Source organism: Oncorhynchus keta, unplaced genomic scaffold (genome assembly GCF_023373465.1).
Source record: "Oncorhynchus keta strain PuntledgeMale-10-30-2019 unplaced genomic scaffold, Oket_V2 Un_contig_10127_pilon_pilon, whole genome shotgun sequence".
NCBI classification, from domain to species: domain Eukaryota; kingdom Metazoa; phylum Chordata; class Actinopteri; order Salmoniformes; family Salmonidae; genus Oncorhynchus; species Oncorhynchus keta.
Window position 1 is genome coordinate 1 of NW_026277018.1, and position 25,505 is coordinate 25,505.

The window sequence follows — 25,505 nt, forward strand, 5'->3', positions numbered from 1 at the left end:
TCTGTGTAGAGAGGGTCTGTCTGAGACGCTGTTACTGGGAGGTGAAGAGGACTGGTGATGTTATTGTTATAGCAGTCTCATATAAAGACATCAGCAGAACAGAGAGGACAGGTAATTGTTGGAAACAATAACAAGTCCTGGGTTTTATATTACAATAGTGGTGAATATTGTTTCAGAAACAATAATGTTGTGACTGAAGTATCAGGCCCTCAGTCCTCCAGAGTAGGAGTGTACCTGGATCACAAGGCAGGTACTCTGTCCTTCTACAGTGTCTCTGACACAATGACCCTCCTTCACAGAGTCCAGACCACATTCACTCAGCCCCTCTATCCTGGGTTTGGTCTCTATGATTATAATGGTACTGCTGAGCTGGTTAAACTGTAAACTGATTTGTTATTAATTAAAATTCAATACAATGTTTTAATCTTGTACATTTCCATGAATCATGATGTCTGGTGTTGATGTATATTGGTTGTCATTCAGAACCATTGATATGTTTTCTCAGTTGGTTCTCTGTCTCTATGTAATTCTCCTCAGTATCATTGATCAGCTTGTTGGCTCGGTCCTAGTGATGTGTTCTCTGTCACCTGGAGCTGCATGGAAAATGGTCCAGGAACTAAAGGACAATTCAGGACTAGTCAGCCCACTACAAGCTGGTATCACTTACTTTCTACTCAACTATATGGTCTGGTTTCCCAGACACAGATTAATCCTAGTCCTGGACTAAACAGTATGTTCAATGTAGATGTCCAGGAAACCGGCCCCTAAATGTGTCATCTTTCATCCTCCCATACTGCTCAGTCCCAGCAACATTAAACCTGTCCAGCAGGTGGTGCTGTTGACCAAACAATAAAACCAGCAGATATCTTGACTTGCCACTCAGTATATCAGTAATGTTCAGAATAGTACTTTAATATCATTGGAGATTGATGGTCTTTTTAATCCACTATCCAGAGTCAGGAACAGATGAAGTTAGGTCTGCTACTGTTCAGTGATTAAATATGATTTATGGTGATGGGAAATAATAAACACTCAACTTCATCTAGTAATAGTTTTCCTTTGTTATTTATTCCAAGGTGTGTCTTTAACTTGTAAATGTATTGTGTGGAGGTGAGCTAGTGGTGTGGCTGATAGAATAGAATGAAAAGGGAGGAGAGGAGTGAAGGGCTGTTCTAGAAACCAGATGAGGAAGAGGAAGATGTTCAGGGGAATTACTGTCTCTGTTCCAAATGGTTCCCTATTCCCTACGTAGTGCACTACGGTGCTTCTGACCAGGTCTAAAGTAGTGTTCTACGTAGGGAATAGGGCATAGATTTATTACAATATCATGCTTTAGTGTTTGGCACAAAAATATATTAGATCTCCACCCCCCCCACTTCCTGTCTGTCATCCCCCAGTTCTGTTAAGACTTCCTCTCATTGAACTGGGCCTCATTCTAAATGGTCACTTTGTATTGATAGTCCATACTGGTCTTTACTATGGTTCTACATACAGTATTTGTATTGATAGTCCATACTGGGCTTTACTATGGTTCTACATACAGTATCTGGACCTGAAAGAGACTGCAGTGTGCTCCAGTCTCCAGCAGGGGCAGTAAAACCATATGGACCTGAAAGGGAATGCAGTGTGCTCCAGTCTCCAGCAGGGGGCAGTAAAATCCTATGGACATGAAAGGGACTGCAGTGTGCTCCAGTCTCCTGCAGGGGGCAGTAAAACCCTATGGACCTGAAAGGGACTGCAGTGTGCTCAGTCTCCAGCAGGGGGGCAGAAAAAGTGAGGAGTAAAAATCAAAGTGCATTTTCATTGATGTTTCCACGGAGACATGAATCATATCCACAAAGCACCAAACTGAAGAATATGAACTGAAACACGAAGGAACTAACTGAACTAAAATAATTATGTTGCTAAATGTTTTGCTAAAGTGTTCTCTAACAAATAAAATCAAACAATGCTTATTAAGTATTCAACATTATTTTAACGCAAGTCTGTTTCCACATGCAATCAGCCTGTAACGTCTTGTATGATCTCATCAGGTAAAGGTGTGTCAAATGGAAGGGCAAGTCTCCCCACTGAGAGGAAAACATCACTGGTCCACCTCTGCATCAGGTCAGCTATGTTGATCAGTACTGTCCCAGGGATGCTGGGAGCAGAGATGAACTCCCTGACCTGGTACCACCTATGGAGTTGTCATTTTAATATCAGTTTAACCCCATTACTGCTATAACACATAAACCATGTTAATAGAATGAAATGGATCCAGGTTCCATTTATTCTACATTAGATTTACTGCCTGTGGAACACTTCTCCAAAGTGGTCTGAAATCAAGATGACTGCAGGTCTGAATCCTAAACTAATAATATACTGACCAGCAGGAGTGGACAGTGGAGGAAATGGTGAGGGACAGTCTGATACTACATCACTATATACTGTATACTATTCAGGTATATCACTATATACTGTATACTATTCAGGTACAGCACTATATACTGTATACTATTCAGATACATCACTATATACTGTATACTATTCAGGTTCAGGTACTATATACTATTAAGGTTCAGGTACAGCACTATATACTGTATACTATTCAGGAACAACACTATATACTGTATACTATTCAGGTACAGCACTATATACTGTATACTATTCAGGTACAACATGGAGTTAGAACAGCCAGATAGACCAGTGATCCATGAACCTAGAAAGGTCTCATTATTACTAAGAGACTAGTTAAAAGCAGAGATACTGTAGACCAGTGATCCATGAACCTAGAAAGGTCTCATTATCACTAAGAGACCAGTTAAAAGCAGAGATACTGAGGCTCGGGGCCTTAGATATCCTAGACAAAAGTATCAGAGCCTACTGAATGGGTCCACTCACTAGTAATGGTGGAGAAGAAGACGACTCTCTCAGACTGTGTATGGATCCAACAGAGATAAACAAGCATGTAAAAAGGGAACCCTTCCTGTTGCCTACCAGAGGGGAGATATTCAGGGACATAACAGGGGAGAACAGGGGAGAGCGAGCGGTCGCATCCGCACTTCGGTCCGCAGGTAGTATTACTTTTCATTACTTTTCATTACATTTCATTATAGTACAACGGTTTGATTTGTCTAATCTTAGCAATTTCTTCTTAGCTAGCTACATAGCCGTCTTTGTATCAAAGATAATTGCGTAATTATCGTATTTCGTCGTCCTAACGTAGTCTACTGCCCAGCAGCTAGCCACATAGCTACGTCCACCGTATAGCAGCACCGTAGAAACTATTACACTCAACTGAACGACTTGATTAGTGTAGTGTTAGCTAGCTACATAGTTGTCTTTGTTGTCTTCGTATCCAAGATAATTGTGTAGTTTAGAGTGTGTAGTCTTAGAGTGATAATCTTAATTTACCGAGGTTAGCTAGCCAGCTATTTGTCGTCCTTAATGTAGGAGACACTGCTAGCTAGCTAACAGCTAGCCAACGTCTACCGAATTAACTTCCCACTCAACAACCCGGTCGCATTCCACTTCGCTCCACAGGTAGTATCACATTTTCATTTAATTTCATTACAGCACAACGGTTTGATTTGCTTGATCGTAGCTAGCTACATAGCCGTCCTTGTATCAAAGATAATTGTGTAGTCTAGAGCGATTTTCTAGGTTAGCTAGCCAGCTATTGTCGTTCTTTTAACGCAACGTAATGTAATCAACACTGCTAGCTAGCCAGCTAGGCCCCGAATAGCTGCACTGTAGAAACTATTACACTCAACGGAACGACTTGATTAGTGTAGTGTCAACAACGCAGCCACTGCCAGCTAGCCTACTTCAGCAGTACTGTATCATTTTAATCATTTTAGTCAATAAGATTCTTGCTACGTAAGCTTAACTTTCTGAACATTCGAGACGTGTAGTCCACTTGTCATTCCAATCTCCTTGCATTAGCGTAGCCTCTTCTGTAGCCTGTCAACTATGTGTCTGTCTATCCCTGTTCTCTCCTCTCTGCACAGACCATACAAACGCTCCACACCGCGTGGCCGCGCCACCATAATCTGGTGGTCCCAGCGCGCACGACCACGTGGAGTTCCAGGTCTCCGGTAGCCTCTGGAACTGCCGATCTGCGGCCAACAAGGCAGAGTTCATCTCAGCCTATGCCTCCTCCAGTCCCTCGACTTCTTGGCACTGACGAAACATGGATCACCACAGATAACACTGCTACTCCTACTGCTCTCTCCTCGTCCGCCCACGTGTTCTCGCACACCCGAGAGCTTCTGGTCAGCGGGGTGGTGGCACCGGGATCCTCATCTCTCCCAAGTGGTCATTCTCTCTTTCTCCCCTTACCCATCTGTCTATCGCCCCTTTGAATTCCATGCTGTCACAGTTACCAGCCCTTTCAAGCTTAACATCCTTATCATTTATCGCCCTCCAGGTTCCCTCGGAGAGTTCATCAATGAGCTTGATGCCTTGATAAGCTCCTTTCCTGAGGACGTTGACTCACCTCTCACAGTTCTGGGCGACTTTAACCTCCCCACGTCCACCTTTGACTCATACCTCTCTGCCTCCTTCTTTCCACTCCTCTCCTCTTTTGACCTCACCCTCTCACCTTCCCCCCCTACTCACAAGGCAGGCAATACGCTCGACCTCATCTTTACTAGATGCTGTTCTTCCACTAACCCCATTGCAACTCCCCTCCAAGTCTCCGACCACTACCTTGTATCCTTTTCCCTCTCGCTCTCATCCAACACTTCCCACACAGAGGGAGAGAGAGGGAGAGAGAGAGCTGTACTCACTCCCTATGTGTCTGTGTGCACCCAGGAAGACCTCAGCCTCCAGACCCAGACTGTAGACCATCACATGAAGCACTCAGAGACACGGGTCCTTACAGCCTCCAGACCCAGACTGTAGACCATCACATGAAGAACCCAGAGACACAGGTCCTTACAGCCTCCAGACCCAGACTGTAGACCATCACATGAAGCACCCAGAGACACAGGTCCTTACAGCCTCCAGACCCAGACTGTAGACCATCACATGAAGCACTCAGAGACACAGGTCCTTACAGCCTCCAGACCCAGACTGTAGACCATCACATGAAGCACTCAGAGACACAGGTCCTTACAGCCTCCAGACCCAGACTGTAGACCATCACATGAAGCACCCAGAGACACAGGTCCTTACAGAGCAGGAAGAAACACGACTGGATCTCACAGGATCCATTCACTCCTTCCCACAAGGGGGGTCGGTTTATGACAGTCTTAAATACCTCTTCCCCACTTTTTCTCTCTCTACCCTACTGATGTTACATTTGCAAAACCCTTGGTTAACAGAGATTCTGGGAACATCAGAAGTTGGGGGGAAATGAACTATATTCTGGTAATCCGAACAATTGAACATATGCGGTGGTACTTAATGAATATGATGTCAGTTCGGTTGTCATCTGAGACATTCTCATCAATGATGACAAACTCTACAGTGGAAAGTCTACACATCAGAGTTATCGGATTCACATGGAATTAATGTTCAATTTAAATATTAAATTATTTGTGATGGGATGAAATGTTATTTTAGCTTCTAAAATGTGAGATTTGTGTTTTCATAAGAATAGGGCTGCTCAATCAGTGGCCCACCCTTTGGATGGGCTATAACACTTTTCAAACACACCCTCCTCTCTCTTCCTATATAAGCCCTTGACGACTATATAACCTCCTGTCCCAAAGATGTGACGACGACGGTCCTATGTCAGAATGGTTCAGATAATAACTACAGAACGAAGCCAACATCAGCGTGAGCTTTGGTTGCAAATGGTATGAACTTTGAACTCTTATTCACTACAGAAGGGATACCTCCTAGCCGTTGAGTTAGCAACAGTATCAGCAAACGCAGGTTAGGAAGGAACAGACATAGTATCCTCTCTACGACACAACAACGTTACTACAACGTATTTAATTTACCAGCAGAGACATTCTTCAAAGGACACAGGACTCGGTTGGACAACACGGTCTTCCATCTACCACCAACCTACCGAAGCGCAGCTGAGTAAATATTTATTGCATTTGGATCAGATGCTGTATTGGAATGGATCAGATGCTGTATTTCCGATGGCACAGCTTCTCCCTGTGTTCCTCAGTCTTCCCGCTCTTTCACTCAAACCCAGCCCCCCGTTCTTTGTGTAACCAGCTGTCATATCTGTTCCGCCCACTAGGGACGTTTTCCTTTATGACCTCATTTGTAATCAAGGTATGATTCATTGTGTGTATGTGTGATTAGTTAGGTATTTAGTAAATAAATAATTAAACCCAGTTTTGTATTTGCTGATTCTAATTGTTAGCCAGGGTTCGTGTAGATAACCAAGAATTTACAACTTTCAGATGAGACGGAATTAAGATGACAATTGATATTGACTGCTATTGATGTCAAATATTACTAGGTCTTTAAGAGTTTATTCGGAAGATAACAGCTCTATAAATATTATTTTGTGTTGCCCGACTCTCTAGTTAATTACATTTACATGTTTAGCTCAATCAGGAATATTAATTACGGAGAAATCATGTTATAGAATCGCATGTCATATCACTTAATCTGGCATAGCCAAAGACATGACAAGTTGTTTAACCTCTTGCTCCTACCTGGCACGCAGGCGTCCCATCTAGAGCTCTGGAAATGCAAATGCGCTACCATAAATGCTAATAGTATTAGTTAAAACTCAAACGTTCATTAAAATACACATGCAGGGTATTGAATTAAAGCTACACTCGTTGTGAATCCAGGCAACAAGTCAGATTTTTTAAATGCTTTTCGGCGAAAGCATGAGAAGCTATTATCTGATAGCATGTAACACCCCAAAAGACCCGCAGGGGACGTAAACAAAATAATTAGCATAGTCGTCGCTACACAAACCGCACAAATAAAATAGAAAACATTCATTACCTTTGACCATCTTCTTTGTTGGCACTCCTAGATGTCCCATAATCACTATTGGGTCTTTTTTTCGATTAAATCGGTCCATATATAGCCTAGATATCGATCTATGAAGACTGTGTGATAAACGAAAAAAAATTGCGTCTTATAACGTAACGTCATTTTTTTTTATTAAAAAAGTCGACGATAAACTTTCACAAAACACTTCGAAATACTTTTGTAATGCAACTTTAGGTATTAGTACACGTTAATAAGCGATAAAATTCATCAGGAGGCGATGTAAATTCTATAGCTGTCCGTCTCGAAAAGATGTCGGAGACCGGAGGGAATCGGTTCCCTTGATTCGGTTTGACCAAGAATCAAGGCTGAATCAAATGACAAGACTCTAGACATCATGTGGAAGCAGTAGGCACTGAAACCTCGGCCTCATGTAATTCGGTTCACTTTGAACAATTCCTGGAAGTAGCGCAAGGATATTTATTTCCATTTTCAGTGATCAGATTTTCTTGCACTTTTCGATGAAACGCACGTTCTGTTATAGTCACAGCCGTGATTTAACCAGTTTTATAAACGTCTGAGTGTTTTCTATCCACACATACTAATCATATGCATATACTATATTCCTGGCCTGAGTAGCAGGGCGTTGAAATGTTGCACGATTTTTAACAGAATGTTCGAAAAAGTAGAGGGTCGACTGAGTTTTTAAGGACAGTGACATCAGAGCAATATACAATAAAGGATATAAAAGATGACATGTTTAGAGGGGTTGAACTCTGTATATGGCTCAGAGGGAGGTCAATCACTTTGTACCTTGACCTTAACACTGATAGCAGCAACAACAACCACAGCAGAGAAGTTGGCTGTCGACAGACAGACAGACAGACAGACAGACAGACAGACAGACAGACAGACAGACAGACATTTTACTATGACTGGATGAAGGGATGCAGTGTTGAATGCTTCCTTTAGGTCTCCTGGTCTCTTGGGATTTAAAGAGGTTTCACCTAGTCAGCTCAGGGATTCAAACCAGCGACCTTTCAGTTACTGTCCCTAAACCACAAGGGAACATAGACAGAGGTTTCACCTAGTCAGCTCAGGGATTCAAACAAGCGACCTTTCAGTTACTGTCCCTATCTCTAAACCACTAGGATACCTGTCACCTTGACAGTGTGTCTCTGTACCTCTCAGTCTCTAAACCACTAGGATACCTGTCACCTTGACAGTGTGTCTCTATACCTCTCAGTCTCTAAACCACTAAGATACCTGTCACCTTGACAGTGTGTCTCTCTACCTCTCAGTCTCTAAACCACTAGGATACCTGTCACCTTGACAGTGTGTCTCTGTACCTCTCAGTCTCTAAACCACTAGGATACCTGTCACCTTGACAGTGTGTCTCTGTACCTCTCAGTCTCTAAACCACTAGGATACCTGTCACCTTGACAGTGTGTCTCTGTACCTCTCAGTCTCTAAACCACTAAGATACCTGTCACCTTGACAGTGTGTCTCTATACCTCTCAGTCTCTAAACCACTAGGATACCTGTCACCTTGACAGTGTGTCTCTATACCTCTCAGTCTCTAAACCACTAAGATACCTGTCACCTTGACAGTGTGTCTCTGTACCTCTCAGTCTCTAAACCACTAGGATACCTGTCACCTTGACAGTGTGTCTCTCTACCTCTCAGTCTCTAAACCACTAGGATACCTGTCACCTTGACAGTGTGTCTCTGTACCTCTCAGTCTCTAAACCACTAGGATACCTGTCACCTTGACAGTGTGTCTCTGTACCTCTCAGTCTCTAAACCACTAGGATACCTGTCACCTTGACAGTGTGTCTCTGTACCTCTCAGTCTCTAAACCACTAGGATACCTGTCACCTTGACAGTGTGTCTCTCTACCTCTCAGTCTCTAAACCACTAGGATACCTGTCACCTTGACAGTGTGTCTCTATACCTCTCAGTCTCTAAACCACTAGGATACCTGTCACCTTGACAGTGTGTCTCTGTACCTCTCAGTCTCTAAACCACTAGGATACCTGTCACCTTGACAGTGTGTCTCTGTACCTCTCAGTCTCTAAACCACTAGGATACCTGTCACCTTGACAGTGTGTCTCTATACCTCTCAGTCTCTAAACCACTAGGATACCTGTCACCTTGACAGTGTGTCTCTATACCTCTCAGTCTCTAAACCACTAGGATACCTGTCACCTTGACAGTGTGTCTCTGTACCTCTCAGTCTCTAAACCACTAGGATACCTGTCACCTTGACAGTGTGTCTCTGACATACCTCTCAGTCTCTAAACCACTAGGATACCTGTCACCTTGACAGTGTGTCTCTGTACCTCTCAGTCTCTAAACCACTAGGATACCTGTCACCTTGACAGTGTGTCTCTATACCTCTCAGTCTCTAAACCACTAGGATACCTGTCACTTGACAGTGTGTCTCTATACCTCTCAGTCTCTAAACCACTTGACAGTGTGTCTCTATACCTCTCAGTCTCTAAACCACTAGATACCTGTCACCTTGACAGTGTGTCTCTGTACCTCTCAGTCTCTAAACCACTAGGATACCTGTCACCTTGACAGTGTGTCTCTATACCTCTCAGTCTCTAAACCACTAGGATACCTGTCACCTTGACAGTGTGTCTCTATACCTCTCAGTCTCTAAACCACTAGGATACCTGTCACCTTGACAGTGTGTCTCTGTACCTCTCAGTCTCTAAACCACTAGGATACCTGTCACCTTGACAGTGTGTCTCTATACCTCTCAGTCTCTAAACCACTAGGATACCTGTCACCTTGACAGTGTGTCTCTGTACCTCTCAGTCTCTAAACCACTAGGATACCTGTCACCTTGACAGTGTGTCTCTATACCTCTCAGTCTCTAAACCACTAATACCTGTCACCTGACAGTCTCTATACCTCTCAGTCTCTAAACCACTAGGATACCTGTCACCTTGACAGTGTGTCTCTATACCTCTCAGTCTCTAAACCACTAGGATACCAGTGTGTCTATACCTCTCAGTCTCTAAACCACAGATACCTGTCACCTTGACAGTGTGTCTCTATACCTCTCAGTCTCTAAACCACTAGGATACCTGTCACCTTGACAGTGTGTCTCTATACCTCTCAGTCTCTAAACCACTAGGATACCTGTCACCTTGACAGTGTGTCTCTATACCTCTCAGTCTCTAAACCACTAGGATACCTGTCACCTTGACAGTGTGTCTCTGTACCTCTCAGTCTCTAAACCACTAGGATACCTGTCACCTTGACAGTGTGTCTCTCTACCTCTCAGTCTCTAAACCACTAGGATACCTGTCACCTTGACAGTGTGTCTCTGTACCTCTCAGTCTCTAAACCACTAGGATACCTGTCACCTTGACAGTGTGTCTCTATACCTCTCAGTCTCTAAACCACTAGGATACCTGTCACCTTGACAGTGTGTCTCTATACCTCTCAGTCTCTAAACCACTAGGATACCTGTCACCTTGACAGTGTGTCTCTGTACCTCTCAGTCTCTAAACCACTAGGATACCTGTCACCTTGACAGTGTGTCTCTATACCTCTCAGTCTCTAAACCACTAGGATACCTGTCACCTTGACAGTGTGTCTCTGTACCTCTCAGTCTCTACCTCTCAGTCTCTAAACCACTAGGATACCTGTCACCTTGACAGTGTGTCTCTATACCTCTCAGTCTCTAAACCACTAAGATACCTGTCACCTTGACAGTGTGTCTCTCTACCTCTCAGTCTCTAAACCACTAGGATACCTGTCACCTTGACAGTGTGTCTCTCTACCTCTCAGTCTCTAAACCACTAAGATACCTGTCACCTTGACAGTGTGTCTCTATACCTCTCAGTCTCTAAACCACTAGGATACCTGTCACCTTGACAGTGTGTCTCTGTACCTCTCAGTCTCTAAACCACTAGGATACCTGTCACCTTGACAGTGTGTCTCTATACCTCTCAGTCTCTAAACCACTAAGATACCTGTCACCTTGACAGTGTGTCTCTCTACCTCTCAGTCTCTAAACCACTAGGATACCTGTCACCTTGACAGTGTGTCTCTGTACCTCTCAGTCTCTAAACCACTAGGATACCTGTCACCTTGACAGTGTGTCTCTATACCTCTCAGTCTCTAAACCACTAGGATACCTGTCACCTTGACAGTGTGTCTCTGTACCTCTCAGTCTCTAAACCACTAGGATACCTGTCACCTTGACAGTGTGTCTCTGTACCTCTCAGTCTCTAAACCACTAGGATACCTGTCACCTTGACAGTGTGTCTCTGTACCTCTCAGTCTCTAAACCACTAGGATACCTGTCACCTTGACAGTGTGTCTCTGTACCTCTCAGTCTCTAAACCACTAGGATACCTGTCACCTTGACAGTGTGTCTCTGTACCTCTGTCTCTAAACCACTAGGATACCTGTCACCTTGACAGTGTGTCTCTGTACCTCTCAGTCTCTAAACCACTAGGATACCTGTCACCTTGACAGTGTGTCTCTGTACCTCTCAGTCTCTAAACCACTAAGATACCTGTCACCTTGACAGTGTGTCTCTGTACCTCTCAGTCTCTAAACCACTAGGATACCTGTCACCTTGACAGTGTGTCTCTCTGTACCTCTCAGTCTCTAAACCACTAGGATACCTGTCACCTTGACAGTGTGTCTCTGTACCTCTCAGTCTCTAAACCACTAGGATACCTGTCACCTTGACAGTGTGTCTCTATACCTCTCAGTCTCTAAACCACTAGGATACCTGTCACCTTGACAGTGTCAGTCTCTCTAGGATACCTGTCACCTTGACAGTGTGTCCTACCTCTCAGTCTCTAAACCACTAGGATACCTGTCACCTTGACAGTGTGTCTCTGTACCTCTCAGTCTCTAAACCACTAGGATACCTGTCACCTTGACAGTGTGTCTCTGTACCTCTCAGTCTCTAAACCACTAGGATACCTGTCACCTTGACAGTGTGTCTCTCTACCTCTCAGTCTCTAAACCACTAGGATACCTGTCACCTTGACAGTGTGTCTCTATACCTCTCAGTCTCTAAACCACTAGGATACCTGTCACCTTGACAGTGTGTCTCTGTACCTCTCAGTCTCTAAACCACTAGGATACCTGTCACCTTGACAGTGTGTCTCTGTACCTCTCAGTCTCTAAACCACTAAGATACCTGTCACCTTGACAGTGTGTCTCTCTACCTCTCAGTCTCTAAACCACTAGGATACCTGTCACCTTGACAGTGTGTCTCTGTACCTCTCAGTCTCTAAACCACTAGGATACCTGTCACCTTGACAGTGTGTCTCTCTACCTCTCAGTCTCTGAAGACACCCAGCCACGGTTAGGATTATTAGAGAAGCATTTCTTGCTGAAAGACAGTTTAATTTCATCTGGTTTCAGAAATAATGTATTGTATATGTTCATAACCCCGTCCACCTATAAGATGTGGGGGATCTGTATGACTAAGAAGAGACACAGAGAACTCTGACTTTAAAACTTCTTCTCTTTTTAGTCCTAGATATGTCTAGGGTTACTGCTGAATATAGTACCTCTAACCCTGACCCTAGACCTGTCAGTAATAACCACACTGTAATGTAAAATATTACCTCATTCTCAATGATCAGTCAATACATACAGTATTCAGTAGACTTCTACCTCTCTGCACTCCTCCTTCTCTCGTTCTCTCCCTCCAACTCCTCCCTCCCTCTAACCCCTCCCCTCTGGCAGAACTAGGAAGTCCCTCCAACTCGCACAAACTATTTTCTGAGGAAACAAAACTGATCTGAGTCTCTGTGTCGTCTGTCTGTGTGAGAGTGAACAACCGTCCAAATGGTTCAACAGGGAGTTCTGCTGGACCAGGACCAGTTCTGTTGTTCTGTCTGTCTGGATCTACTGAAGGAGCCGGTCACTATTCCCTGTGGACACAATTACTGTAGAATCTGTATTGAGGGCTGCTGGGATCAGGATGTTCTGAAAGGGGTCTATAGCTGTCCTCAGTGCAGAGAGACCTTCACTCCAAGGCCTAATCTGAGGAAAAATAACATGTTGGCTGAGATGGTGGAGAAACTGAAGAAGACAGGACTCCAGACTGCTCCCCCTCCTGCTCTGTGCTATGCTGGACCTGGAGATGTGGTGTGTGATGTCTGCACTGGGACCAGAAAGCAGAAAGCCCTCATGTCCTGTCTGGTGTGTCTGGCCTCTTACTGTGAGACTCACCTCCAACTTCACTATGAATCTCCTGCTTTCAAGAAGCACAAACTGGTCAAAGCCACCGCACAACTACAGGAGAAGATCTGCTCTCATCATGACAAACTGCTGGAGGTTTACTGTCGTACCGATCAGCAGTGTATCTGTCTGCTGTGTACAATGGATGAACATAAAGGCCATGATACAGTGTCAGCTGCAGCAGAGAGGACTGAGAAACAGGTAAGACCACAACAACTTGTTGGTGGCTGTCTGATAAACAAAGAATTAAAGATACAGTAGGAACTAAATCTGTTTGAAAATGAGATCATTCAAATTAAATGGATCCACACATATGAACACAAACCTTGAGTATATTGAGTTTGTTACAAATGTATCACCATTTTCTAACGTCAAACACTATTATCATTCTGAATGGCCTTTTATGAGTCCAAAGTTCAGTCTCAACCCCTTGATACACGTAGGCCTACCATAAAAACTATAATCATTCACATAGCAACATAATATAATATTGTAAAGGGACTTCCTCAGGATTGTAGACCTTCCTCTCTATGGGTCCTATGTCAAATTACCATACTATTGATCTACTGGACTAATAAAGCTTGATAGCTCATTGAAGAGTGATTCTCCACAGAGGCAGCTGGGGATGAGTCAGCAGAAGGTCCAGCAGAGATTCCAGGAGAGAGAAAAGAGGCTGAAGGAGCTCCAACAGACTGTGAAGTCTTTCAAGGTGAGTATTGTTGACCAGAGGAGACACACCATTTCACTTCTCTCCTCCAATCAGAGAGAGAGAGAGGGGCCCCTATCCAATCCCACTGACCCCACTGTTGGGAACAGGCTGTCTGGACCCCTTTCAGAGAATAGACTGGTTCATGTAACCAACTGGGCTGCCTCATCACATAACCATGAGTAACCATGACTGACTCATGTCCCCTATACATTAAAATGGAACTGTCTCTCTCTCAATTGAATTAAATTCATAGGGCTTTATTGGCATGGAAATATATGTTTACATTGCCAAAGCAAGTCAAATAGACAATAAACAAAAGTGAAATATACAATCAGAAATGAACAGTAAGCATTACACTTGAAAGGGATTTGGGGGATGGGGGAGGGTCTATTAGAAGTTAGTAGGTCTCTTTATTTTCTCAGAAGTACTGAGTTAGGTAGGAGGATTTAGTGGTGTAAACCGTGATTGAACACACTCCAGCACAGTAGGTGGCGCCATGCACCTTTAACGTTGGTTTGAGGACCTCCATTATATCATAGAAGAAGAAGTTGGTCTGTGAGGGTTTTGTTGTTCCTGAGGAGAGCTACTATTCTTTTCTCTTTTGGTTTTCAAGTATTTTCTGAATTTATTAAAGCCAAAGCTAAAGCTTCCTAAACAATTCAATATATCAGTCAATATATTTTCTCTGTGATTTATTTTCTCTCCGTCAACCGTTCCATCGCATCTTAACCGTCTTACCGGGCGGGCACTAGGACCCGGGGAGGCTGCTGCTGCAGAGGCTGCTGCACCGCTCGTGACTGTCAGTCCTCCTTGTAGCTCATTGGTTAAGCTGTGGCTGACTGTAACAGTTAACGGACAGGAAACGGCTCTGACAGGACACATTCATGTCGAGGCAGTGATGTGAATGTGTGGTAAGTTACAATGAGAAGAGTTTTCACTACTATAGACTTTGGTCATAATCAAAGCTTTGTTAACCAATAGGTTTTTATGTGAGGCTGATAAGTTACAGTGTAACAGACGTTTGATTATTTGGAAATTGGAAAAAATCTTTGTTTATCTTTGTCAAACATGAGATGACACAAACAGCAGAGACAGTTTTGTGGCAAAGATACCAGGAAACTATCAATCAAAGATATGCAAGTGGTCTGTCCAGGAGGGAGGAGAGTAGAGCAGGACCAAGAGGTGTTCTGTACCTGTCTGTCCAGGAGGGAGGAGAGTAGAGGAGGACCAAGAGGTGTTCTGTACCTGTCTGTCCAGGAGGGAGGAGAGTAGAGCAGGACCAAGAGGTGTTCTGTACCTGTCTGTCCAGGAGGGAGGAGAGTAGAGCAGGACCAAGAGGTGTTCTGTACCTGTCTGTCCAGGAGGGAGGAGAGTAGAGGCAGGACCAGGTGTTCTGTACCTGTCTGTCCAGGAGGGAGGTAGAGGAGGACCAAGAGGTGTTCTGTACCTGTCTGTAGTAGAGCAGGACCAAGAGGTGTTCTGTACCTGTCTGTCCAGGAGGGAGGAGAGTAGAGGAGGACCAAGAGGTGTTCTGTACCTGTCTGTCCAGGAGGGAGGAGAGTAGAGGAGGACCAAGAGGTGTTCTGTACCTGTCTGTCCAGGAGGGAGGAGAGTAGAGCAGGACCAAGAGGTGTTCTGTACCTGTCTGTCCAGGAGGGAGGAGAGTAGAGGAGGACCAAGAGGTGTTCTGTACCTGTCTGTCCAGGAGGGAGGAGAGTAGAGCAGGACCAAGAGGTGTTCTGTACCTGTCTGTCCAGGAGGGAGGAGAGTAGAGCAGGACCAAGAGGTGTTCTGTACCTGTCTGTCCAGGAGGGAGGAGGTAGAGGCAGGACCAAGAGGTGTTCTCCAGGAGGGAGGAGAGTAGAGCAGGACCAAGAGGTGTTCTGTACCTGTCTGTCCAGGAGGGAGGAGAGTAGAGGAGGACCAAGAGGTGTTCTGTACCTGTCTGTCCAGGAGGGAGGAGAGTAGAGCAGGACCAAGAGGTGTTCTGTACCTGTCTGTCCAGGAGGGAGGAGAGTAGAGCAGGACCAAGAGGTGTTCTGTACCTGTCTGTCCAGGAGGGAGGAGAGTAGAGCAGGACCAAGAGGTGTTCTGTACCTGTCTGTCCAGGAGGGAGGAGAGTAGAGCAGGACCAAGAGGTGTTCTGTACCTGTCTGTCCAGGAGGGGGAGGAGAGTAGAGGAGGACCAAGAGGTGTTCTGTACCTGTCTGTCCAGGAGGGAGGAGAGTAGAGCAGGACCAAGAGGTGTTCTGTACCTGTCTGTCCAGGACCTAGAGGAGGACCAAGAGGTGTTCTGTACCTGTCTGTCCAGGAGGGAGGGTGGCAGGACCAAGAGGTGTTCTGTACCTGTCTGTCCAGGAGGGAGGAGAGTAGAGCAGGACCAAGAGGTGTTCTGTACCTGTCTGTCCAGGAGGGAGGAGAGTAGAGCAGGGCCAAGACGTGTTCTGTACCTGTCTGGTGGACCTGGAGAGCAGGGTGGCAGAGGTCTGACTCAATGAGGTGTAGAGAGACCACTGAACCTACTGTCTCTCTCTGTCTCTCTGTCTCTCTCTCTCTCTCTCTCCCTCTCCCTCTCTCTCTCTCTCTGTCTCTCTGTGTCTCTCTGTCTCTCTCTCTCTCTCTCTCTGTCTCTGTCTCTGTCTCTGTCTCTGTCTCTGTCTCTCTCTCTCTCTCTCTCTCTCTCTCTCTCTCTCTCTCTCTCTGTCTCTCTCTGTCTCTCTCTCTGTCTCTCTGTCTCTGTCTCTCTCTCTCTCTCCTGTCTCTCTCTCTCTCCAGCGCTCTGCACAGTCAGCAGTGGAGGACAGTGATCAGATCTTTACTGAGCTGATCCGCTCCATTGAGAGAAGGAGCTCTGAGGTGAAGGAGCTGATCAGAGCCCAAGAGAAGGCTCAAGTGAGTCAAGCTGAAGGACTCCTGGAGCAACTGAAGCAGGAGATAGCTGAGCTGAGGAAGAGAAGCACTGAGCTGGAGCAGCTCTCACACACAGAGAATCACATCCATTTCCTCCAGGTAACTAAAACTGTCTTGTTACATGTGATATGAAATTAACTTCATGTGAAACTATTCATCTCAATCATTATGTTGCCCTGTCTCTCTCTCTGTCCCTCTTTCCCTGTCTCTCTGTCTGTCCGTCATTCCCTCTCTTTGTCTGTCTGTCTGTCTGTCTGTCTGTCTGTCCCTCCCTCTCTCTCTCTCTCTGTCCGTCCATCTCTCTCTGTCCGTCCCTCTCTTTGTCCGTCCCTCTCTCTGTCACTCCCTCTCTCTCTCTCTCTGTCCGTCCATCTCTCTCTGTCCGTCCCTCTCTTTGTCCGTCCCTCTCTCTGTCCGTCCCTCTCTCTCTCTGTCCGTCCCTCTCTCTCTCTGTCCGTCCCCTCTCTCTCTGTCCGTCCGTCTCTCTCTCTGTCCGTCTCTCTCTCTGTCCGTCCCTCTCTTTGTCCGTCCCTCTCTCTCTCTGTCCGTCCGTCTCTCTCTATCCGCCCCTCTCTCTCTATCCGCCTCTCTCTCTCTCTGTCCGTCCCTCTCTCTCTCTGTCCGCCCCACCTTCTCTCTGTCTGTCTGTCCCTCTCTCTCTCTCTGTCCGTCCCCCTCTCTCTCTCTCTCTCTCTCTCTCTCTCTGTCCGTCTCTCTCTCTGTCCCTCCTCTCTCTCTCTGTCCCTCCTCTCTCTCTCCAGAGGTATCAGTCTCTCTCCAGTATCAGTGTATCTTCAGACTTACCCAGCATCGTTGTCCGTCCTCTTCAGTACTTTGGAGATGCGAGTAAGACTGTGTCTGAACTGAGAGAGAAACTAGAAGACTTCCTTAAAGGAGAATGGACCAAGATCTCCACTACAGGTGTGTTGAAAACAATAAGAACATCAACTTTAGACCATTGAAAGTTCCCTACTAGTCATATACATGTGGAATATGGTCTGATGATAACATTCCCTCTCTCTGTCAATGTGTTTGTGTGTCTGTAGTGAATATAGTGGGTGTTGTACTGCCTCCAGAGCCCAAGACCAGAGAACAGTTGTTACAATGTGAGTCTCTTTATTGTGAAGTAACTAACAGTCTCTTTTTACTGACACTCCTAACAATCCCTCTAGAAATATATAGCAATAGTAGATCTAATCAAAGACTAGGTATCTATCTGACTCCTCATATTTCTCTGATTTGATCTCTGCTGTGCTCTAATCAAAGACAGGGTAGATACAGTATCTGACTTAACTTATTGTTCTGACTCCCCTCATTGGTCTCTGCTCTTCTCCCAGATTCCTGTCAGCTCACACTGGACCCAAACACAGCACACACACACCTCTCTCTGTCTGAAGGGAACAGAAAGGTGACCTACACACGCCAAGTCCAACCATATCCTGACCATCCAGACAGATTCACCAACTACAGGCAGGTTCTGTGTAGAGAGGGTCTGTCTGGACGCTGTTACTGGGAGGTGAAGAGGACTGGTGATGTTATTGTTATAGCAGTCTCATATAAAGACATCAGCAGAACAGAGAGAGGGACAGATGGTGTATTTGGAAACAATAACAAGTCCTGGAGTTTATATTACAATAGTGGTGAATATTGGTTCAGACACAATAATGTTGTGACTAAAGTATCAGGCCCTCAGTCCTCCAGAGTAGGAGTGTACCTGGATCACAAGGCAGGTACTCTGTCCTTCTACAGTGTCTCTGACACAATGACCCTCCTCCACAGAGTCCAGACCACATTCACTCAGCCCCTCTATCCTGGGTTTTGCCTCAATAGTTATAATGGTACTGCTGAGCTGGTTAAACTGTAAACTGATTTGTTATTAATTAAAATGCAATACAATGTTTTAATCTTGTACATTTCCATGAATCATGATGTCTGGTGTTGATGTATATTGGTTGTCATTCAGAACCATTGATATGTTTTCTCAGTTGGTTCTCTGTCTCTATGTAATTCTCCTCAGTATCATTGATCAGCTTGTTGGCTCGGTCCTAATTGATGTGTTCTCTGTCACCTGGAGCTGCATGGAAAATGGTCCAGGAACTAAAGGACAATTCAGGACTAGTCAGCCCACTACAAGCTGGTATCACTTACTTTCTACTCAACTATATGGTCTGGTTTCCCAGACACAGATTAATCCTAGTCCTGGACTAAACAGTATGTTCAATGTAGATGTCCAGGAAACCGGCCCTAAACGTGTCATCTTTCATCCTCCCATACTGCTCAGTCCAGCAACATTAAACCTGTCCAGCAGATGGTGCTGTTGACTAAACAATAAAACCAGCAGATATCTTGACTTGCCACTCAGTATATCAGTAATGTTCAGAATAGTACTTTAATATCATTGGAGATTGATGGTCTTTTTAATCCACTATCCAGAGTCAGGAACAGATGAAGTTAGGTCTGCTACTGTTCAGTGATTAAATATGATTTATGGTGATGGGAAATAATAAACACTCAACTTCATCTAGTAATAGTTTTCCTTTGTTATTTATTCCAAGGTGTGTCTTTAACTTGTAAATGTATTGTGTGGAGGTGAGCTAGTGGTGTGGCTGATAGAATAGAATGAAAAGGGGGGGAGGAGAGGAGTGAAGGGCTGTTCTAGAAACCAGATGAGGAAGAGGAAGATGTTCAGGGGAATTACTGTCTCTGTTCCAAATGGTTCCCTATTCCCTACGTAGTGCACTACGGTGCTTCTGACCAGGTCTAAAGTAGTGTTCTACGTAGGGAATAGGGCATAGATTTATTACAATATCATGCTTTAGTGTTTGGCACAAAAATATATTAGATCTCCACCCCCCCCCACTTCCTGTCTGTCATCCCCCAGTTCTGTTAAGACTTCCTCTCATTGAACTGGGCCTCATTCTAAATGGTCACTTTGTATTGATAGTCCATACTGGTCTTTACTATGGTTCTACATACAGTATTTGTATTGATAGTCCATACTGGGCTTTACTATGGTTCTACATACAGTATCTGGACCTGAAAGAGACTGCAGTGTGCTCCAGTCTCCAGCAGGGGGCAGTAAAACCATATGGACCTGAAAGGGAATGCAGTGTGCTCCAGTCTCCAGCAGGGGGCAGTAAAATCCTATGGACATGAAAGGGACTGCAGTGTGCTCCAGTCTCCTGCAGGGGGCAGTAAAACCCTATGGACCTGAAAGGGACTGCAGTGTGCTCCAGTCTCCAGCAGGGGGCAGAAAAAGTGAGGAGTAAAAATCAAAGTGCATTTTCATTGATGTTTCCACGGAGACATGAATCATATCCACAAAGCACCAAACTGAAGAATATGAACTGAAACACGAAGGAACTAACTGAACTAAAATAATTATGTTGCTAAATGTTTTGCTAAAGTGTTCTCTAACAAATAAAATCAAACAATGCTTATTAAGTATTCAACATTATTTTAACGCAAGTCTGTTTCCACATGCAATCAGCCTGTAACGTCTTGTATGATCTCATCAGGTAAAGGTGTGTCAAATGGAAGGGCAAGTCTCCCCACTGAGAGGAAAACATCACTGGTCCACCTCTGCATCAGGTCAGCTATGTTGATCAGTACTGTCCCAGGGATGCTGGGAGCAGAGATGAACTCCCCTGACCTGGTACCACCTATGGAGTTGTCATTTTAATATCAGTTTAACCCCATTACTGCTATAACACATAAACCATGTTAATAGAATGAAATGGATCCAGGTTCCATTTATTCTACATTAGATTTACTGCCTGTGGAACACTTCTCCAAAGTGGTCTGAAATCAAGATGACTGCAGGTCTGAATCCTAAACTAATAATATACTGACCAGCAGGAGTGGACAGTGGAGGAAATGGTGAGGGACAGGAATGATATACTGACCAGCAGGAGAGGACAGTGGAGGAAATGGTGAGGGACAGGAATGATATACTGACCAGCAGGAGAGGACAGTGGAGGAAATGGTGAGGGACAGGAATGATATACTGACCAGCAGGAGAGGACAGTGGAGGAAATGGTGAGGGACAGGAATGATATACTCAGGAAATGGTATACTGATCACAGTGGAGGAAATGGTGAGGGACAGTCTATACTACATCACTATATACTGTATACTATTCAGGTACAGCACTATATACTGTATACTATTCAGGTACAGCACTATATACTGTATACTATTCAGATACATCACTATATACTGTATACTATTCAGGTTCAGGTACTATATACTATTAAGGTTCAGGTACAGCACTATATACTGTATACTATTCAGGAACAACACTATATACTGTATACTATTCAGGTACAGCACTATATACTGTATACTATTCAGGTACAACATGGAGTTAGAACAGCCAGATAGACCAGTGATCCATGAACCTAGAAAGGTCTCATTATTACTAAGAGACTAGTTAAAAGCAGAGATACTGTAGACCAGTGATCCATGAACCTAGAAAGGTCTCATTATCACTAAGAGACCAGTTAAAAGCAGAGATACTGAGGCTCGGGGCCTTAGATATCCTAGACAAAAGTATCAGAGCCTACTGAATGGGTCCACTCACTAGTAATGGTGGAGAAGAAGACGACTCTCTCAGACTGTGTATGGATCCAACAGAGATAAACAAGCATGTAAAAAGGGAACCCTTCCTGTTGCCTACCAGAGGGGGAGATATTCAGGGACATAACAGGGGAGAACAGGGGAGAGCGAGCGGTCGCATCCGCACTTCGGTCCGCAGGTAGTATTACTTTTCATTACTTTTCATTACATTTCATTATAGTACAACGGTTTGATTTGTCTAATCTTAGCAATTTCTTCTTAGCTAGCTACATAGCCGTCTTTGTATCAAAGATAATTGCGTAATTATCGTATTTCGTCGTCCTAACGTAGTCTACTGCCCAGCAGCTAGCCACATAGCTACGTCCACCGTATAGCAGCACCGTAGAAACTATTACACTCAACTGAACGACTTGATTAGTGTAGTGTTAGCTAGCTACATAGTTGTCTTTGCTGTCTTCGTATCCAAGCTAATTGTGTAGTTTAGAGTGTGTAGTCTTAGAGTGATTATCTTAATTTACCGAGGTTAGCTAGCCAGCTATTTGTCATCCTTAACGTAGGAGACACTGCTAGCTAGCTAACAGCTAACAGCTAGCCAACATCTACCGAATTAACTTCCCACTCAACAACCCGGTCGCATTCTACTTCGCTCCACAGGTAGTATCACATTTTCATTTAATTTCATTACAGCACAACGGTTTGATTTGCTTGATCGTAGCTAGCTACATAGCTAGCTACATAGCCGTCCTTGTATCAAAGATAATTGTGTAGTCTAGAGCGATTTTCTAGGTTAGCTAGCCAGCTATTGTCGTTCTTTTAACGCAACGTAATGTAATCAACACTGCTAGCTAGCCCCCGAATAGCTGCACTGTAGAAACTATTACACTCAACGGAACGACTTGATTAGTGTAGTGTCAACAACGCAGCCACTGCCAGCTAGCCTACTTCAGCAGTACTGTATCATTTTAATCATTTTAGTCAATAAGATTCTTGCTACGTAAGCTTAACTTTCTGAACATTCGAGACGTGTAGTCCACTTGTCATTCCAATCTCCTTGCATTAGCGTAGCCTCTTCTGTAGCCTGTCAACTATGTGTCTGTCTATCCCTGTTCTCTCCTCTCTGCACAGACCATACAAACGCTCCACACCGCGTGGCCGCGGCCACCTAATCTGGTGGTCCCAGCGCGCACGACCCACGTGGAGTTCCAGGTCTCCGGTAGCCTCTGGAACTGCTGATCTGCGGCCAACAAGGCAGAGTTCATCTCAGCCTATGCCTCCCTCCAGTCCCTCAACTTCTTGGCACTGACGGAAACATGGATCACCACAGATAACACTGCTACTCCTACTGCTCTCTCCTCGTCCGCCCACGTGTTCTCGCACACCCCGAGAGCTTCTGGTCAGCGGGGTGGTGGCACCGGGATCCTCATCTCTCCCAAGTGGTCATTCTCTCTTTCTCCCCTTACCCATCTGTCTATCGCCTCCTTTGCATTCCATGCTGTCACAGTTACCAGCCCTTTCAAGCTTAACATCCTTATCATTTATCGCCCTCCAGGTTCCCTCGGAGAGTTCATCAATGAGCTTGATGCCTTGATAAGCTCCTTTCCTGAGGACGGCTCACCTCTCACAGTTCTGGGCGACTTTAACCTCCCCACGTCCACCTTTGACTCATTCCTCTCTGCCTCCTTCTTTCCACTCCTCTCCTCTTTTGACCTCACCCTCTCACCTTCCCCCCCTACTCACAAGGCAGGCAATACGCTCGACCTCATCTTTACTAGATGCTGTTCTTCCACTAACCCCATTGCAACTCCCCTCCAAGTCTCCGACCACTACCTTGTATCCTTTTCCCTCTCGCTCTCATCCAACACTTCCCACACTGCCCCTACTCGGATGGTATCGCGCCGTCCCAACCTTCGCTCTCTCTCCCCGCTACTCTCTCCTCTTCCATCCTATCTTCTCTTCCCTCTGCTCAAACTTTCTCCAACCTATCTCCTGATTCTGCCTCCTCAACCCTCCTCTCCTCCCTTACTGCATCCTTTGACTCCCTATGTCCCCTATCCTCCAGGCCGGCTCGGTCCTCCCCTCCCGCTCCGTGGCTCGACGACTCATTGCGAGCTCACAGAACAGGGCTCCGGGCAGCCGGCGGAAATGGAGGAAAACTCGCCTCCCCTGCGGACCTGGCATCCTTTCACTCCCTCCTCTCTACATTTTCCTCCTCTGTCTCTGCTGCTAAAGCCACTTTCTACCATTCTAAGTTCCAAGCATCTGCCTCTAACCCTAGGAAGCTCTTTGCCACCTTCTCCTCCCTCCTGAATCCTCCCCCTCCCTCCTCCCTCTCTGCAGATGACTTCGTCAACCATTTTGAAAAGAAGGTCGATGACATCCGATCCTCGTTTGCTAAGTCAAACGACACCGCTGGTTCTGCTCACACTGCCCTACCCTATGCTCTGACCTCTTTCTCCCCTCTCTCTCCAGATGAAATCTCGCGTCTTGTGACGGCCGGCCGCCCAACAACCTGCCCGCTTGACCCTATCCCCTCCTCTCTTCTCCAGACCATTTCCGGAGACCTTCTCCCTTACCTCACCTCGCTCATCAACTCATCCCTGACCGCTAGCTCGTCCCTCCCGTCTTCAAGAGAGCGAGAGTTGCACCCCTTCTGAAAAAACCTACACTCGATCCCTCCGATGTCAACAACTACAGACCAGTATCCCTTCTCTCTTTTCTCTCCAAAACTCTTGAGCGTGCCGTCCTTGGCCAGCTCTACCGCTATCTCTCTCAGAATGACCTTCTTGATCCAAATCAGTCAGGTTTCAAGACTAGTCATTCAACTGAGACTGCTCTTCTCTGTATCACGGAGGCGCTCGCACTGCTAAAGCTAACTCTCTCTCCTCTGCTCTCATCCTTCTAGACCTATCGGCTGCCTTCGATACTGTGAACCATCAGATCCTCCTCTCCACCCTCTCCGAGTTGGGCATCTCCGGCGCGGCCCACGCTTGGATTGCGTCCTACCTGACAGGTCGCTCCTACCAGGTGGCGTGGCGAGAATCTGTCTCCTCACCACGCGCTCTCACCACTGGTGTCCCCCAGGGCTCTGTTCTAGGCCCTCTCTTATTCTCGCTATACACCAAGTCACTTGGCTCTGTCATAACCTCACATGGTCTCTCCTATCATTGCTATGCAGACGACACACAATTAATCTTCTCCTTTCCCCTTCTGATGACCAGGTGGCGAATCGCATCTCTGCATGTCTGGCAGACATATCAGTGTGGATGACGGATCACCACCTCAAGCTGAACCTCAGCAAGACGGGCTCCTCTTCCTCCCGGGGAAGGACTGCCCGTTCCATGATCTCGCCATCACGGTTGACAACTCCATTGTGTCCTCCTCCCAGAGCGCTAAGAACCTTGGCGTGATCCTGGACAACACCCTGGCGTTCTCAACTAACATCAAGGCGGTGTCCCGTTCCTGTAGGTTCATGCTCTACAACATCCGCAGAGTACGACCCTGCCTCACACAGGAAGCGGCGCAGGTCCTAATCCAGGCACTTGTCATCTCCGTCTTGATTACTGCAACTCGCTGTTGGCTGGGCTCCCTGCCTGTGCCATTAAACCCCTACAACTCATCCAGAACGCCGCAGCCCGTCTGGTGTTCAGCCTTCCCAAGTTCTCTCACGTCACCCCGCTCCTCCGCTCTCTCCACTGGCTTCCAGTTGAAGCTCGCATCCGCTACAAGACCATGGTGCTCGCCTACGGAGCTGTGAGGGGAACGGCACCTCAGTACCTCCAGGCTCTGATCAGGCCCTACACCCAAACAAGGGCACTGCGTTCATCCACCTCTGGCCTACTCGCCTCCCTACCACTGAGGAAGTACAGTTCCCGCTCAGCCCAGTCAAAACTGTTCGCTGCTCTGGCCCCCAATGGTGGAACAAACTCCCTCACGACGCCAGGACAGCGGAGTCAATCACCACCTTCCGGAGACACCTGAAACCCCACCTCTTCAAGGAATACCTAGGATAGGGTAAGTAAGGGTAGGTAATCCTTCTCCCCCAACAAGATTTAGATGCAAGTGGCTGTTCCACTGGTTGTCATAAGGTGTATGCACCAATTTGTAAGTCGCTCTGGATAAGAGCGTCTGCTAAATGACTTAAATGTAATGTAAATGAAATCTCGCGTCTTGTGACGGCCGGCCG

At 45.8% G+C, this 25,505-nt stretch overlaps 1 protein-coding gene and 1 long non-coding RNA gene across 43 annotated transcripts; one reads left to right on the plus strand and one right to left on the minus strand.

The window, feature by feature from the left end:
* Positions 1 to 8,037: 8,037 nt before the first annotated feature.
* On the minus strand, positions 8,038 to 12,231 carry LOC127916930 (uncharacterized). Of its 5 annotated transcripts, XR_008096583.1 has the most exons (5): positions 11,854 to 11,960; positions 10,530 to 11,434; positions 9,966 to 10,405; positions 8,354 to 8,573; positions 8,038 to 8,188 (listed from the first exon to the last, which is right to left on the minus strand). It is a non-coding gene; the product is annotated as an uncharacterized LOC127916930 (long non-coding RNA). The 5 variants fall into 5 exon arrangements; XR_008096582.1 differs by lacking the exons at positions 8,038 to 8,188; positions 11,854 to 11,960 and adding an exon at positions 12,074 to 12,231 and having other exon boundaries at positions 8,223 to 8,573; positions 10,530 to 10,941; XR_008096581.1 differs by lacking the exon at positions 8,038 to 8,188 and having other exon boundaries at positions 8,223 to 8,573; positions 9,966 to 10,185.
* A 483-nt stretch (positions 12,232 to 12,714) lies between these two features.
* LOC127916931 (tripartite motif-containing protein 16-like) lies at positions 12,715 to 18,667 on the plus strand. Of its 38 annotated transcripts, XM_052500236.1 has the most exons (6): positions 12,715 to 13,326; positions 13,739 to 13,834; positions 16,610 to 16,843; positions 17,506 to 17,665; positions 17,791 to 17,850; positions 18,082 to 18,667. In XM_052500236.1, the coding sequence occupies exons 1-6, from the start codon at positions 12,730 to 12,732 to the stop codon at positions 18,606 to 18,608; spliced, it is 1,674 nt and encodes a 557-aa protein (XP_052356196.1). In that variant the 5' UTR covers positions 12,715 to 12,729; the 3' UTR covers positions 18,609 to 18,667. The 38 variants fall into 38 exon arrangements, 1 of the variants encoding a protein (XP_052356196.1); XR_008096626.1 differs by lacking the exons at positions 12,715 to 13,326; positions 13,739 to 13,834; positions 16,610 to 16,843; ... (1 more) ...; positions 17,791 to 17,850; positions 18,082 to 18,667 and adding exons at positions 14,924 to 15,068; positions 15,309 to 15,360; positions 15,569 to 15,653; positions 15,694 to 15,972; positions 16,170 to 16,450; XR_008096607.1 differs by lacking the exons at positions 12,715 to 13,326; positions 13,739 to 13,834; positions 16,610 to 16,843; ... (1 more) ...; positions 17,791 to 17,850; positions 18,082 to 18,667 and adding exons at positions 14,925 to 15,068; positions 15,309 to 15,412; positions 15,465 to 15,653; positions 15,694 to 15,972; positions 16,170 to 16,441.
* Positions 18,668 to 25,505: the final 6,838 nt, after the last annotated feature.